This window comes from Chinchilla lanigera, unplaced genomic scaffold (genome assembly GCF_000276665.1).
Source record: "Chinchilla lanigera isolate Chin_1 unplaced genomic scaffold, ChiLan1.0 scaffold00026, whole genome shotgun sequence".
Classification (NCBI taxonomy): domain Eukaryota; kingdom Metazoa; phylum Chordata; class Mammalia; order Rodentia; family Chinchillidae; genus Chinchilla; species Chinchilla lanigera.
The window spans coordinates 19,657,887-19,675,018 of NW_004955427.1; the positions used below are offsets into that span (position 1 = coordinate 19,657,887).

The following is a 17,132-nucleotide window of genomic DNA, read 5'->3' on the forward strand; positions in this document are numbered from 1 at the left end:
GTTCTTTATTAACTCTTCTTGGTTCAAGAAGGGTGTAGCAAGTATTTGCTACTTGTAGAGAAAATAAAATCTCTTCCATGTATAAAAATTATACCTTAGGCCAGATAACCTCACAATGTACACAGTCACAGAGGCAGACACAAGAAGTTACACTATTCAGCAACAAAACTTACGCTGTTTATTATTTCTCAGTCTTTGGAAAACACAGTGGTGGTGAACCTACGGCACATGAACTGCAACAGCCTGTTTCTATCCCTGAAAGTTCTGAAAGGTGCACCATCACTACTCTAGAATTGATATACTAATGTGCACTACTATATAATGAAATATTACAGACCAAAAAAAGAGGTCTTACAAAAATTAGTTTCATAACTCTCCCATAATACTACAATTACACATCTAAATATAACCATGATGAAAGGAACTGCTCATACTTAAATACTGTTTACTGTAGCTCTACTTTTTTGCACAATAAGCAACTCTGAAAAGAATCTGTCTTTGATCTATCAGATTTCACCGTTCTAAATCTCTCTTCTATTCCCTACTGCCACAAACTCCAAATAAAATCTTAGTAGGCTTGAGGTTACTGTAGTGCCTGTACATGTTCAACTGTTTCAAAGGTACTGTGCTTATTAACGATATAAGCTAGCACCTGAGTTCTTTCATTCATTCAGCCTACTGAAGTTCACAGCCACTCAATGCTAAGCGCATGTAGTATAACAGAAGTTTCTGTATCTCTGTATCTTTCCCTGCTATTATTCCTTCACATTCAAATAAAACACTTGGTTTAACTTTGTAAGTTAATTTTTCACATCAAAACTTAAATGTTCCTAGAGATACCAATGACAGTTTGGTAACCCGAGAATTTCATCCCTCACATTACTATATACACCATGGCATTATTTCAAACTGCTTGCAACTTGAATATGTATTAAGTAAATATTGAAAGCTCCATGCTCCACAATGCAGGAAATACAAAGGGGAGTAAAATTTGCTAGGCTGAACTTTATGGTCTTCTAAGGAAAAACAAGCTAACTAGAATATAAGGCAGATTATAATAAGGGCCACAGAAAATGCAACAGGAGTTATATACAAGTGAATTTCATGCCTGGGGACAGTCATGGATAACTGAGTAGATGGAGTGGCCGTTTGAGATTCTAAAAGCTAAGTAGATCTTTAAAACATCAAAGGAAAATAATATGACAAAAAAAAATGAAACAGTAAAATTTCATTATGGCTAGAACAATCATGGCAATGACATCTAATGAGAACACCAGTAAAAATCTCAACATATATTGGGGCCGGGGATATAGCTCAGTGGCACAAGCGCCTGCCTGGCAAGCACAAGGTCCTAGGTTCGATCCCCGGTACCAAAAAAAAACAAAACAAAACACATATATTTTAACAGTTGTACATATAAATATGGGGGGAAAAATCATTACTCCCTGTAATAGGCCCCTTTCTGAAGAATAGAAAAATCAACCTTCCTTTTTAAAGATAAAAAATTTCAAAATAAACTGAAAACACAGCTAAACAGAAAAAAAGCAATGACACAAACTGGAATATTTTTAATATACAGACACCTACACACCACTTTTCCATTACTTGGAAATAAAAATATATTAGGTTGAAAAGAATCGCTGAATATATTTAAATCTGCACTGTCCGGGCTGGAGATTTAGCTCAGCAGCACAGCGCCTGCCTGGCAAGCACAAAGTAGTAAGTTCAATTCTTGGTACTGGAAAAAAACAAAAACAAAAAAATCTGCACTGTCCAATACAGCAAATACTAGTAAAACCTGGCTACTAAGCACTGAAATGTGGCTACTCCAAAGTTTTTGGTACTGAAATCATGAATAAAAAAAATTTTATATTGATTAAATGCTGAAATAATATTTTGTTTTTGTTTTTGTCTTTTTTGAAACAGGGTCTCGCTCTGCAGTTCAGGCTGGCCTTGAGCTCACTTTGTGGCCCAGGCTGGTCTTGAATTTGCAACGATCCTCCTGTCTCAGCCTCCCGAGTGCTGGGATTACAGGCGTGTGCCACCACGCCAGGCTGAAATAATATTTTGGACATACGGTATTAAATATATTAAATTTTATTTCACCTATGCCTTTTTACTTTTTGAATGACCCATAGAAAATTTTAAAACTGCATGTCACTCACATTTGTGGCTTACATAATTCTGAACAGCTATAATCTGAACAGTTTAATTTTTCTTCTTTCAGATTTCTATACTTGCTTCATGTTGTTGCTTTACATTAGCATAGCAGTCAGTTGATCATAATAATACCAAGTAACTTCCAAACACAGTTCTCAATGCCTACATACTGAAAAGGTGAAGACATCTGCCCAAATGTTCTACTTTCCTAACTACCGTTTTGGAGAAAATATGGAAAACATAATGAATTAGCAACTTTTCCAGATACAAACCATAGTACTCTGGGTACTGTTGGCTAATGTCATGGGATTATATTAGGTAAGAACTGCTCAATGATACAAAGATATGTGATCCAGGAAACAGGATAATCACCCCTGAAGAGCAATGAAAAGAAGTCACAGAGTAACAGCTGTTCAATGAGCCCTGGAGAACAACCAGGTCAAGACACCAGCAGCAGAACGAAGACTTTAAGGAAAAGGACACTCCAGGAAAAGAAATGGGGAGGGATATGAGTAGCCTTCCAAGAGTTTGATAAAATGGTATATTTGTAGAAGGATAGTTGAGATTATGTCACTACGAGCAACACAACAAAGAGAAAGTCCAAAAAATGAAAAAGAATTGAATTTCAGTACTGAAAGTCCAAAAAATGAAAAAGAATTGTGATTGTGCTTTTGGAAAGAGTTTCATAATTCTTCAAATGTTTAACATGACAAAGCAATTCCGCAAATTGCTTTTAACATGACAAAGCAATTCCGCAAACCCAGAAAATATGAAAATATATGTCTACAATAAAACTTGCTCATTAATGTTCACAGCAGAAGTTTCTCATAGTAGCCAAAAAGCAGAAACAATCCAAATGCCCATCAAATGATAAACAGATAAACAGACTGTGGTATTGCCATACAATGAAATGATATTCAGCAGTAAAAAGGAGTGAGGTACTAATAAATGCTACAACATGGGAGAACCCTGAAGACATGCTAAAAAGCCAATCATAAAAGACCACTAACTAACTGTGTAAATCCATTTATATATATTATTTAGAATAGGGGCCTAGGGGCCAGGGATTTAGCTCAGCGGTACAGCGCCTGCCCAGCAAGCGCAAGGTCGCATCCCCCGTACTGGAAAAAAAAACAAAAAACAAAAAACAAAATAATAGAATAGGGGCCTACAGAGAAGCAAGATTAGTGATTGCCTACAGCTGGGGGGAGATGATGGGGAATGACTATTACTAGGTAGAAAGTTTATTTTTATACTTATTTTGGGGGGGCTGGTTTGTTTGTTTGTTTTGAGACAGAGTCTTTAAGCTGTCCTTTATTTTGGAGGGGGTTGTTTGCTTGTTTTGAGACAGAGTTTTTAGGCTATCCTTGAACTCACTACCGTAGCCCACACTGGTCTCAAACTCACAGCGATCTTCCTACCTCAGCCTCCTGAGTGCTGGGATTATAGGCTACAAAGTTTCTTTTTAGAATGATTAAAAATATCCTAAAAGTAGACTGTGATGAAGGTTGTACAACTCTGCAAATATATTGAAAATGTACACTTTAAACAGTTAAATTTTATGTCATGTGAAATTGTATCTCAGTAAAGCTGTTTTGAAAAATATCACTGTACCTAACTTACTTCAACTTAGAATACTGTTTAGTGTCTACATACTAAGAATAACTTAAGTACTTATGTAACTAAAAATAGCAGTAACATTGTTTTAGCCTAACAGCAAAAGGAAGATGGACATGGCAATAAATGATATCTACCACAATGAAAAGTCAAAAGGTACTATCTAATACTAATTGCAAGAATAGATTAAAACTAAATTAAAAATGGCCAAAAATACTAGAGGAATATGTTGTCATAAAGTTGCATCTGAAAAGTAGGAGCAAGGGGATGGATGTTTACTTTCCATTATAATCTTTTCTGTACAATTTGATTTCTTTAAACCATATAAATATACTACTTCATAAAAAAATTAGTTTTAATGACTAAGGAATGCTTAGTTTAGGAGCAGAATGAAACCATGCGCTCTTAAAGAGGTAAAAGGCACAGGCTTTATTGACAATGACGTACTCTGCGCCTCTGATCTCTCAAGAGAACAGGTTTTCTCATTAAAGATGTGAGAAAAGTGGAAAGTTAAAGAAAAAAATAAATTATCCTTTGCCTTTTTCTTTACTATGAAATAAACACCTACTTCCAGGAAGAAAAAAAATCAACTTGGCACTGCAATTTCTTAAACATTCACAATGTGGACTATATTTTAAATGTGTTCATTACTTAAGACTATTATTAACATTTATCTCAAATTACCAAGAGAGGAGCTCTCTCACCTTACACTTACTCCCCATCTACTTACAGAGAAATATTTAGTAAACGACTAGGTTGACAACAAAAGCAATTTTCTAGTATGATTTATTAAATGTTTTAATTCTAACACTCTTCTATACTAAAACCAGTATTAATTTAGGGTCTCAGGCACAAAATACGAGTCCATGAAACGAATTACAAACTTGTAAAAAGATTCAGAATACCTGTGGAAGGCTATTTAAGAAATTGTAATGGTGGCTATCTCTAGGAAAGAAACTACTCGTTTCAAGATCAGAAACAGAAGACTTCACTGAACACCATTTAAATTTTGAACCATTTTTTACATTGTTTCAAAGCAAAATACGTAAATAAAATAAGCATGTAACTGTCTAGGACATAGTACTCAATATTATCGTGGTTATTATTATGTTAGGTAGAGATACCTTCCCTTGCTGTTATACGTACATATAATTTATCTGTCATTACTGAAACTCCACCAACTTAAATTTTTTTTCCCTTTCCTTCCTTTTAAAATAGCATGCAGAATGTGAAAGTTCTCAAATACCAAGAGGCCAGCAAATTTACCTGCTGGTAATACTGTCAGTCTGCCAGCCATAACTCCAGCACCTCCAATTCTTCAGGTGCTTCCTCCATAAACTCAAGTCTAGCATTAGTTACTTATCTGACTCAACTCAGTAACTTCAACAAGTCACGAAAAAAAGTGGTGAATTAATTTAAAGATTTTACCGAGTACAGGGAAATAAGAAATGTTATAGATTTAAATAGATAGGCAGCTTTCCTTGTTAAGAAATCCGAAACTCTGAACTCTTTTAGTTGTTTAAGCCAATTAAGCTCCTCAGAATTTTTCTGATCCACAAAAGAACAGTGCTTTTTCATAATCATTCTTTTTCTTGAACCCAGTAATTAAGAGTTGTACCTTTTAAAGGGCTTGGGATATAGCTCAGAGGCGTAAGCACCTGCCTGGCAAGCACAAGGTCGTGAGTTCGATCCCCAGTACCGCAAAAAAAATTTACAAAAAAAGAGATGTACCTTTTCCCTTTTTACTTCTCATTGCATGGGCCAGAAGTGTACTTGGTAAATATACCCTCTACATGGCTATTCATAATTCATAAGAAAGCTTAAGTGACTCCATGCAGTGCTTTCCATGCATTCCACAAACAATGTACAAGCAGGTAAAAATCTGTATCATAACTCCATATATAGTATATACCAAAGGAAAAAAAGAGAAAGCAAGCCGTAAAACTGTTGCTTGGTAAAAAATGTAGACGGACAATGGAAGAAAAGAGTTGCAAACATACCCTGAGCTAATATACTAAAGACTTTAGTACCTTTGTCCATATCACTGAAATCCAACTAGAGGCTGGTCAATCAGATGACCCAGTTCTCTTCCTCATCACTTCAGTGACCAACAAATTAGAGGATGTTTGATGTAGTGAGAAGTTATTGCAGAACCCCAGCACTCCAGAAGAGACTTTCCTGCCTCCTGCCCCTTTAAAAGAGAGTTAAGTTAGTATAACTTAACTTTATCTACGTGAACATTTTGAAATATTAAAGTGTTTCCCCTGTAGCTGTCTGAGCCTAAATTAAGTAATCTCAATATGATTATTTTCTTTAAATCTCCTGTCTATTGTTAATAATATAACACTTGATATTGGTATCCATTGTCTTCCAATATGTGGACTGAATTGCTGTGTTAAATAGTGCTTGCTGCAGCAGCACATTTACTGAAAATATTGTTTAATAATAATAAAAATCCATTAATAAAAGCCTGAAAAGCAACCTATGAGCACAGCGTGCACTCCATTTGTCAACATGTACCAGCCCCTCAGGAGACTTTTTGGTTTACTTTCTGATTACTAAATAAATTTTGAAAAGGTGAAGTTCCAAATAATTCAACTCCACACTGACATATAGCTGTTATTCTTTTTTTTGAAGTGGGGGCATTCCAACTTACAAATATTAAGAAGTGTTCAATATTGTACATACTTGACTAACAGGTTGAATAGACAATCAAAAAATATTCTGATGTTTAAAATCAAATTCTATGTCTATGTTGCCATAAATCCTAACAAATTGAATGCTAATGTTTGCCTTAAGTTTTCCATGAAGTTTTTAAGGAATTGACAATTTTTTTTTCCAATGTAAATGTAAGTGTGTAAATACTGTATTTGCTAACAAGCATGCCTAGAACTAATTTCAAGGCAATACTAATCATAAAAAATCTTACATGGTCACTGCGAGATTATCATCAAAAGAGTATCCTAAAAGAAAAAGCACTCATCTCTGGAATCTAGGTGTTAACAGCAGTCTATCCTCTGTAACATATACAAAACAAAAGCAAGGGATCTGAATTCAGAAGGCCTGTCTAAATCCTAGCCAAGAAACTCCCTGCCTAAGAAATCTTCAACAAGTTACACCTCTTAATCTCATTTTCCTCATCTATTAAGTGGAAAAACAATAATTGCTACTTTACAGAGTTCTCATAATGATTAAAATGAGACACTGCACGTAAAGAGATGGCAGAGTATTTAGTAAGTGCTCAACAGCCACACCATATGTTAATCACATTATTTCTGGCCGCTTTCTATCAAAGCAACCTATTTATTTTTACCTTACTAGGAAAGGATTGTGCCATCACACAATAATTAATGGGAATGAAAGTATTAATGCTATTTCTCTGAAACAATATTTCTAATAGTTTTGTCTACCTACCTACCTACTGCTCATTCAATCCTAGGCCTATAGATTCATTTACACAATTATCTACAAGTTTTTAGAAACAAGTTCCTCTTTAGTAATGTTTATTAGAGTAACATTGATTTAAAAGGATAAATTCAATACCATGTTAGTAAAAGAACATAATAAGGGCTCAGCTATATACCTCTGTTGGTCATGGTACCCTGGAAACAAAAGGAAAAAATGGTTTGGCAAAATTAGTTCAAAAATAACAATAATAATAATAGCTGGGTGTGGTAGCATATGCCTATAATCCCAGCACTCGGGAGGCTGAGGCAGGTGGAACATTGCAAATTTGAAGCCAGCCTGTGCTACAAAATGAGCACACGGCCAGCCTGAACTGCATAGCGAAATCCTGTCTCAAAAAGACCACACACACACACACACACAAAAATAATAATAACAACTGGTAGAATAACTATTTAACACAAAAATGTAAGGCTTGATTAAAAAAAAAAAAAAAAAAAGGCAAGTTGCCTATCTTTCCTCTCCAAAATACGAGCAAAAGGGAGAAGACTGTAAACTCGGGACATAAATCTACAAAGTTACGCATTTATATTTTATACCCAGACCAAGTAAGTACATTACAAACAAGTATATATTGGAATAATTTACTGAATGCCCATTATGTGCTGAGTATTTTTTTTTAAATCAAAAGCTCACTAGTAAATACTAGAACTGAATAACTACTATTTTCTAAGTTTAAGGGTAGGAACCTTTTGGGAAAACAAACTGACCTCCTTTACTGTCAGGTGTCCTTCCAACACACACATAGGTTTTTACATAATATCCAGTACATCCCTGTACCACATTCAACAAATTTCAGACAGTTTATATAATTAAGGAAGATGTGTACAACCAAAGATATGGAAAAAAGATCATAACTGCTACTTTAAAAACCATGAAGCATGAAAATGTTTTTATTCTTGAATGGTTGCAAAATTTTCCTTCTATCTCCGCTACCACCCTAAATACCTTCCCCCCAAATCAGCTAGAACATGATGCTAAATGTTCCAGCAAATTCATATACTTGTAGTGGTTATGTTCTTAGTAGAATAATCTGCAGATAATCAGGTTAGTACCAGCACTCACTGTCATACCCATGTGCCCTGGTCCTCCATTCTCCACTGCAGGGTGAACAATCACAAAAGGCACCAGTCTTACATCCAGCCCAATCCCATCCCGGTCTCACAATCTCCTCAGCTGTATTTAAAAGTATGGAGCTGTGACAGAGGCAACATATACATGATGCATAAAGTTCACACAAAAATAGTTTTGCCTGTCTTAGAATCTAATCTGCCAGTGATAGTTTGAAAATCTTTGGCTTTCCCAGCCTTGCTGTTTACCCAAAGAGTATGTCACACCTGCAACTGAAGTACAACACAAGACACAGAGCAGGGTGTCCAAGTACAGGCAAGGGAAATGCGATATCACTTCATTTTCTACATGGAGATCCCAATCAGCCATAAATTAACTTGTGAATCTCTGGGTTTCTTTGAAGTTTCTTTCTAGTGTCTGAGTCTTACTGTCATTTCACAATGAGCATATAATTCTTTCGTTAAAAGTGTCAACACATCTGGTTAAATCTAGTTGGGAAAGGAATGAAAATAAGGTTCTAGTTTTCAGTTTCACACTTACCCATTTAGATAGAATAATCACAAAGTTGGCTACTTTCTAATAACCTAGTTTTAGATGTCACCGGAAGATTAAACTTCCTTGGGAACAGAGAGACTCTAAATTGCTACCTATTCATTGGTTTTAACCATCATACAACTCAATATGACAAAATAATATGTGTATAGCAATAATTATTCTCTTTGCTAGTAAAAATTTTGATAGAAAAAGGTTTATATGAAAAAACAACTTAAATGATATTCATGGCTTATTCTATTCTTTCCAAATCTTGTATTTAAACACTGAATCTAGGGAATTAAATTTTCTCCCACAGTGTACCAAAAGGATTTATTACTACTAAATTCAAAATGGCCACAGGCAGTCCCTTACTTGCGCAACTGTGAGTTAAATACACAGTAATTTGATTCTAAAGAAGAGTATAGATATTAATGTTTATTAAATAACCCATAGGCCTGGATGTGAACAAAGAGAAAGGTTGATTTAATCATACCAAGTAAACAGAAATATTTATTCTGATTTAAACTTGCGCTAAACGCCTTAATTCAACAAATAAGGAAAAATTACTTTTACTTGTTATAAAATCAACTTTTACAAAGGGTTAGCTATGTAGCTCAGAAAAAAAGGCGCTGAGTTTAATCCCCAATATCACAAAAAAAGTCTAAAATGTTTAAGTCACAGTTTAGTATTTTTCATTAGTTTCAAATAAATTAGCATGAAAATATTTAATTAAGTTTTGAGTGTGAGGCTTTTGAATTTACACTAAAAGAATTTTTTTTTGGATTTTAATCAAAAACACTTAAATGAAAAACTTTATAGTTTAATGCTCCTAAAGATAAATCTTTCATTTTTAAGTGTACAAAAATTAGAAACTGTGCAATAAATGGACTGGAACATTAAAGACTATTGCCAGCAACTAACTGCTATCTGCTAAATTTCAAGGGAACTCATTGTAGATGAAATTTTTTAAAAGTGCACTCACCTACCCTCTCACTGAGCACTTTCTTGATTTTCCCATTACAATTAACAATATAACTCCACGGTCAAGTCTTCCAGACCAATAACCTCACATTTTATTTTTAACTCCTGACTCCTTCACAAATGTTCCCCTTAAACCAATTCAAAGTCCTGCCAATTCTTCAATCACACTCTCTCAATTCTGTTCTTTCATTCCATTTCCACATTTTATTTTACTCTCTCATGATTCACAATAAACCCCCTATTTCCCTAAAAGGCCTCTAATGTCTTTCTACTCAGACTCATCAATTCAGCTGTCTAAATCATCTTCAAAGATCTTGTTCAGCAATTTACAGTAATTCCAGATCTCCCTTGAATCTCAACCAAACTTACAAGACCCCTTTGCTCTCTTATCAAGTAAGCTTCCTATATTCCTCAATTCCATTTCTTATTTTCCTGTTAAGGCCCCTTTAATTCAGATTTAACAATTCTCCTGCTGCCTCTCACAAAATTCACCATCTCAGTGTTTCTTCACATTCTTTCCACCTAAAGTCCTTCATGCTTCTCTATCAGTTCAGTTACAGCCCCCTTTAAAACCTGTCTCAAAACACACCTTTTCTGCAGAAATCTTCCTTCTCCAACCCTTCTTTCTCATCTCTTTATTCTTTGTTCCTCTGAACAAAGGATTCAATTTGTATTTTATAACTGTACAGTCACCATACTACTCTTTCCTATTGTTTTTTCCCTCATAACCCACCTTTAGTATTAAATAGGTTTTTGTCGCCAAGAACTACAATTTCTTATCTTTGTTTTGAACAGGGGTCTCTTAGAACACTAGTACCTTAACAAATGCTGAATGGCTCCCATTTCTCTAAGTCTCCTTAAAGTCAAGGTTGTCAAAACCATAGTTAGCAATAAGTAACTTTTAAGTGTTAAACTGAACTATATTGTAATGTAAAATTAAAACTTTTAATCTCCACACTTAAAAGAGCTACTGCGTCCTTGATCAACACCTCTGTCAAGAACTAAGGGGTCATTTTCTAAGAAAATACTGGAAACAAAATGAAAAGTCCCGAAACTTAGCATTATAATCTAGCTATAGAAATCTTTCAAATAAATCTAATAAATGAATTGCCTCAAATTGATTTTGAGTGGTCTCTAAACTATTATTGCCAACATGTAAAGTATACAAACACTCCACTACAAGAGGCTCTTAAGTAGCTATTATAAGATCTGCTTCATCATAGCAGAAAATCACCCCCACAATTTAAAAAAATCTTTTCAAGCGACCCTATCAAGTGCTTCGAAAGCGTGATCCTTCCCTGAAACACACAAAGTCAGTTTCCCTCTTCACACACTACATTCTGCACTAGCTGGTCAATGAGGGAAAAAAATTAACTTTCAAAAATAATCTCCCATTCAGCTATTACCTGGGGCTATCCTGTCTCAGGAAAGTTTTAAAAGCCAGTATGAATTGAAATCTTTAGCTCAAAAGTAACGTTGCATAAGTATAAAATCAGTTTCACTTAACAGCGTATACACTTGGGTTTTTAAAAATTTTTTTTTTAAATTTCAGTTCATCGGGTCTTTTAGACAACAAAATAGTTTAACTTGCCCTTATCACACCCCTTTTGTGGAAAATAAGCAAACAGAGATACTTCTATCAAATTTTGGAAGTATGTTTAAATAAACTGTCATTAAATACCACATAAACATCTCCACAAATAGATACATTATAACACTGGACACTTAGTATACCAAACGCTTCAAGAACACAGACTTTTCAGGACAAATCCAGGGCAAGAGTACGGTATAAATAAACACCGCTAAACACTGCCCAAGACGGACCAAATACCCTTATTATATCCAGGATCACAATCTTTTGCAAAAACTAATTTGGAAAGGCCTAAATCCATATTCTTAAAAGTATATCCATTTTCTTAGCTAAATGCGATGGAAACTAACACTGCAGTATTTTAAATTGTCTTTTAAAAGAATCCCAGTACTGTAGTCTAGAACATTTAACAAATAATGCAGGCAATGGCACCTCCAAACTAAACTTAAATGACAGTGAGTCAGTGACAATTAACATTTAACTTAGTATTTGGCACTATGACAATACAAACCTCAATCAAAACTTGGACCTACTTCCAAGTTACCTTTTGATTAAGCAAATTATATGGTGGCAGATTGGTAATGTCAGAACAGGAAGGTTAGGAGATAACACAACAAACCACTTATCCAATTGAAGACAATGTATTTCGCGATGCAACTGCTGCTGGATATTTATGGGCTCCCACCTGCACCTACTAAAAGGATCAATGCTCCCTCCAAACGTGAATCCCAGGCACTGAGCAAGTTCCTCCCCAGATTAAGAACAAATAGTTTGTATGTCACCCAGACCCCTCCCCTATACACACACACACACACAAAGTGAGGAGCCTAGAACATTTAATGTCACTATTAAGTATACAAAACTATTGGTAACTCCTAACACTCAAGCTAACTAAAATATCCTCCCTTACATCAAATGTGCATAATGGTTTATAATTCAAGACTCGTCCTCTTTATTCAAAAGGATAGGTACCCATCACTTCCATGGCTATTTTAACCAGGAAACGCTCGAGCACTTCCTAAAGCTGACTACCAAGAGCAAGAAAAGTGTAACAAGTTAAGTTTCAAGTCGATTCATCCAAATTATATTCTCTCCATTCAAGGTTAATGAGCCCGGAGGAGGTGTATGCAGGAAGAGGGAGCTGCCTCATTTTTGAGTGAAGACAGGTTCTGCCCTTTTCTATTACCTTTGATTGTTCTCTCAGGGGGTCTAAAATTAAAGACCCTGCTATTTCGAGGTTTCTTATTTTAAGGGTTTGGCGGAGAAAGGGTATAAAATAAAATCGATACTCACTGCTAACTTTCATGCTGCCAAAAGCCGAAGGCTGCTGCACTGGCTTGCAGCTCTCTGCAAAGGAGGTGGTTCTCGGCCGCCCCGACATGATTGCTCTTCCCGAATCACCTTTTCCTTCCTCCTTTTCTTCCTTTTGTTTTATGTTGGGGCGTTAGGTTAACGATAAATGCAGCATTAAGTCTCTCACGAGAAAAAGGAAAAGGAAAAAAAAAAAAAAAAGACTTCGTTCTCTTGGTTTTCCACGCCTTTTCTATAGCTATTTTTTTAAAAAGCCAGCGATGTATTTCTCCTTCAAGACAGATCGGTACGGATATTTAACATATGATTTAGAGCTGGGGAAAAATATAATTCTTCCACCTCCCTCTTCTAGGAAGGGAGAAAAAGGGCGGTGAGGGGGAACCTTAAAAATATATATATCACGTGAAACGGCGGCAGGTAACTTGATTGAAAATAAGTACTTAGATTATTATATTTTCCTCGGGGATTTTTTTCCGAGTCAATGAAGAAGGGAAGCGGCGGAAGGATCACGAGTCTCACGCTCGAAGAGAAGGGGGATGGGAAGGAGGGAGGGAGGGAGGTGGCGGCTCGCAGATGCGACGGGAAACGCTGCGACTCCGGCGGCGACCGGATCCGGCGGGCGGGCGGCAGGGACCCGCGACCGGGAGGGCGGCGGAGTCGAGTCGGTCAGCGGCGGGCGGCGGCGGCGGCTCCTCTCATTGCGCCAGGAGCAGCTGCAGGCGGCGGCTGGATCCAGCGGCCATGGCGGCGGCGGAGGCAGCTCCCTTCAGACCCCAGGCAGCGGCTCCTCCACTGCTCCCCACACGCCGGGGACATGGGCACCCGGCAACCGCTTCCGTCCCTGGGGCCCCCTCCCCCGGCCGCGGCACCGGCGCGGCCGCCCTCCGCCCCTCGCCTCTGCTCGGGGCCGCTCAGGAAGTGTCCGCGCTTTGCCCCCGGCCCGGAGCCCTGTCAGCGGCTGCGAGGTCGGCTCCTCCTCGCTTCCTTCCTTCCTTCCTTTGTCACTCGGCCCGGGCGGCGACGGCGGCGGCACAAGCCCGCATTCGCCCGGGTCGGGGGCAGCTCTGTGTGAGGAGCGCCGTCTGCGCAGCCGCCTGGCGCTTCCCCGCTCCCCCTCCCCCTGTCTACTCGTCCTCCGCCTCCTTCCTCCCCTACCCCGCCTTACACCGCCCAGCGCCCCGCCGCCCGCGTAACAGGCGTCTGGGAATCGCGGGTCGAGCCCGCGCCCCCCTGCTTCGGCAGGGAGGTGGAAATCCAAAGCGGAGCCAATCGCCGAAGTCGTTTGTTTGCGGCTCTTTCCGGAAAAATCCGATCGGCCTGAGGAACCAATTAAAAACTATCGCCGAAAAGCCCCGCCCAAGGAGCGGAAAGTGCCGAAGGTAGCCGAGCGAAGAAAGGTGGATTCGCCTTGTTTTGTGGATGGCTGGAGGAGAAATTCGACATTGCAACCGTAGCCAATCAGAGTTGTCGGCTCTCGGGAAAAAGCAAGAAGAGTTAAGGACGCTGAAACCCGAGTTGCGGGTGAAACTGCACTGCTAGGTGCCACGGCCGCTTCGTAATTGGCTGGAAAACTCCGCTGGGAGTGTACCTCTCCCGGTGATTGGTTAGAGGAAGGGGGCTTCCGAGGACATCTGGCCAGTCAGAATGTCCCCTCCCTTGCGGAGGAGGGGAGGAGAAGAAAGCGAAGGGAGGGCGTCTATAAGGCGCCGTCTCATTGGCCTGAAGCTTTGGAGCTGGAGTGGGAACGGAAGGGAAAAGGAGGGAAGCCGAAACCCGGGGCGGCAGCCAATCGGCACTCACTGCTGTGCAATCGCAAGACCTAGCTGCAGTACGATTGGCCTCCGGCCGCCGCCGGCGGTCCCAGGAGCCGGAGAAGCTAGAGTCAGGTCGTAGCGGCCGATGTAATGCGTTAGTCTGCGGCTGCTCCCTCCCAGCCAGCGTAGAAACCGCAGATGGGGCGTGCGGGCCTTCTACACAGCCGGTGCGAAATTGCTGCGGTCGGCGGGGCTGAGCTCCGGGCCCTCGAGCGAGCAGAGGGCCCGCGGGCTCTCCCCAGCCACGGGGGGCTCCCCGCCGGGCGCGGCTGGTTCTGCGCACCCCAGGGTCCCCGCCGCTCGTGCGGGGGATCGGGAACGGTTTCTCCTCGAAGGCTGGGCGGACCCGGGATCCGCCAGGGTGGGTACGGGTTCTCAGACTCAGAAGTGGAAACAAAGCTTCCCAAAGGGCAGAGCCGCAAGAGTGGCCGCGCCCCGCCTAGCCCCGGGGCCCCTGATAGTGAAGTTCTCTGGTGCCGCCGCCAGGCCCGACCCTCGGAAACGCCCCGAGAGATGAGCTCATGCTGGATGCGCGCGCTCCTTGGCGCCGCTGCCCAGAGCTAGACTGGCTCCCAAAGCAGGTGAGGGGAAATGCCGTCAACCCGGATATCCTGAAGCTTGAGGATACGGGGAGTCAGAACTGCCCGTAGTACCTTTGAGTCCTTTGAACAAGGCTGATCTGTGAAAGCGCTGAGTAAGTTCCACACGTAGGCTAGTGTCCATTGTTCTACCCGAGCACCAGTTCTTTTGGTTCTTCTGAGAAGGGTGAGGCCTGGCCACGTCTGACCAGAGAAAGTAGAATGGACACTTGCCATCCTGGTGGTCATCCACTGGTGGCTATAATTTCCACCTGCAGAGTCATCCCTTTCTGTTAAGATGCTATCTTCAGAAAGCACGTGTAAAACTACTTGTACTTTATCAGATTACCTAGCTATTGCTTTGAAAAACTGATGAGGGACTTGGAACCGAACAAAGTAAGCTTTGATGGGAGAGAGGAAATGTCCAGAGAGGTTGTGGAGACCCAGGTGTCTGCAGAGGCCAGACAAGTAAAGCAGATGAGACCAGTAAATGAGCGAGTTGGGACAATGGACCCTGACAAGGAATATGCAGTTGCAGTGTGTGTTCCATTAGGAAAGGGAGTAACTGCGCAGTCCTTGCAGATTGTTTCCCTCAGGAATGTGGGCCCCGTGTTAGCAGATACTCTATTTTCTCCTCCCAAGAGAAACTCTAAAGTTGGATTTTGGTGTGAGAGCTCCAGATTTTTACATATTGACAACCAATATTCCAAAACCCTGCAAACCCAAGTAAAAGCATACCAGGATAGATGGGGCCAACAACCACTCAATTTGTAGTCTCAAACCTCGGCATAGGTTTTATAGCCCAAGAGCAGTGGAAGCTCTTGTTTTTTGCAATGAAAAGAGAACATGAGATCCCTAGATGCCATGGGGGAGGATAAAGAATGTTAATAGCAAATTCATTACTTGGCAGCTTTGTCATCTGAATGGTGCCCCTACATGATATTATGAAAGACCTTTGTTGCTGCTACTCCTAAAATACTGTAAGGAAGAGCTTTAAATCCTACTTCTTTGCTTTTTAACTTTCCATCACTACTCCCAGTTATGGCAGCAGGAAAGTAACAGATGTTTACGTTATATGAACTGGAAATGGTTATTCTATGTAATAAAAGTAGGAAAATAGACTACCTGAAGGTTGAGATTAGCTTTACTGTTGTCGCCTTCGAATATTTTGAACTGGTGCTGTTTTTTTAAAAAAAAAAAAAAAAATGTTAAATGCTAAAAGGAGGAGGAAATTATAGGGAAAAAATTCCCAGTCTAATAATAATACTTGAATACTGGAAAGGTTATTTTTAAAAAAATATATAACCACTGAAATTATCCTCTGGTTTCCCTGAACCTCACCTTCCAACCTGCTGTCAATCACTTATTAGCTATAATTCTAGTGAGTACTTAGTAGGTGTTTACAGTGTGCCAGACACTGTTCTTAAATGTTTCATATATACTATCATTTCAGTGTACAGCAGTCTTACAAAGTAAGTTCTGTTGTCATCTCCATTTATCAGATGAGGAAACTGAGGTGCAGAAGAGTTTACTAACTTACCCACGATCTACAAACTAAAATTGAAGTACCAAGATGCAGATCCCCTGTTCTGCTCCAAGCGCCTCTCTCCCATGCAGTCCTCATTTCTCCTGGTATATCTTGTATTCTTTATCCAATGTCTGACATTAACCTGGTACTTTGTGCTTTGTGTCCCTAGTTGTGTGCATGCCCATAACAGTAACAATTTGGTTTCCTCTAGGAGTCATCAGACAGCCCCTTACGGAGTTCAGTGACTATAAGTCAAAGTAACAGTAAACCAAGGGTTAGAAAAGAGAAGTGTAAGGGGCTGGGTGGCATAGGTTAGGGGAGTGGTGGAGTGGAAAAGAAGTTGCTGAGCATTCTGTAAGACGAGATATAAATTAAAATACTTCATATCATTTGGTTCTCAGCCCAGTAAAATAAGAAAGGCTATTTTTTTTTGTTGTTTTTACAAATGAGAAAACTATGGACTAGAATAATTACATGTCATG

General features: G+C 39.5%; 1 protein-coding gene across 3 annotated transcripts in view; it reads right to left on the reverse strand.

Annotated features, from left to right (window-relative positions):
* Gsk3b (glycogen synthase kinase 3 beta) overlaps nucleotides 1-13,251 on the reverse strand; it is a 181,166-nt gene extending 167,915 nt beyond the window's left edge. Inside the window, exon 1 of one of the 3 annotated variants that reach the window (XM_005386460.2) lies at nucleotides 12,713-13,251. In XM_005386460.2, coding sequence (XP_005386517.1) covers nucleotides 12,713-12,800 — 88 coding nt within the window. In that variant the 5' untranslated portion in view covers nucleotides 12,801-13,251. Of the gene's footprint in view, nucleotides 1-5,807; nucleotides 5,908-12,712 lie in introns of those variants that run through there. The other 2 variants (XM_005386461.2, XM_013515157.1) reach the window with 2 other exon arrangements.
* Between the last annotated feature and the right edge of the window lie 3,881 nt (nucleotides 13,252-17,132).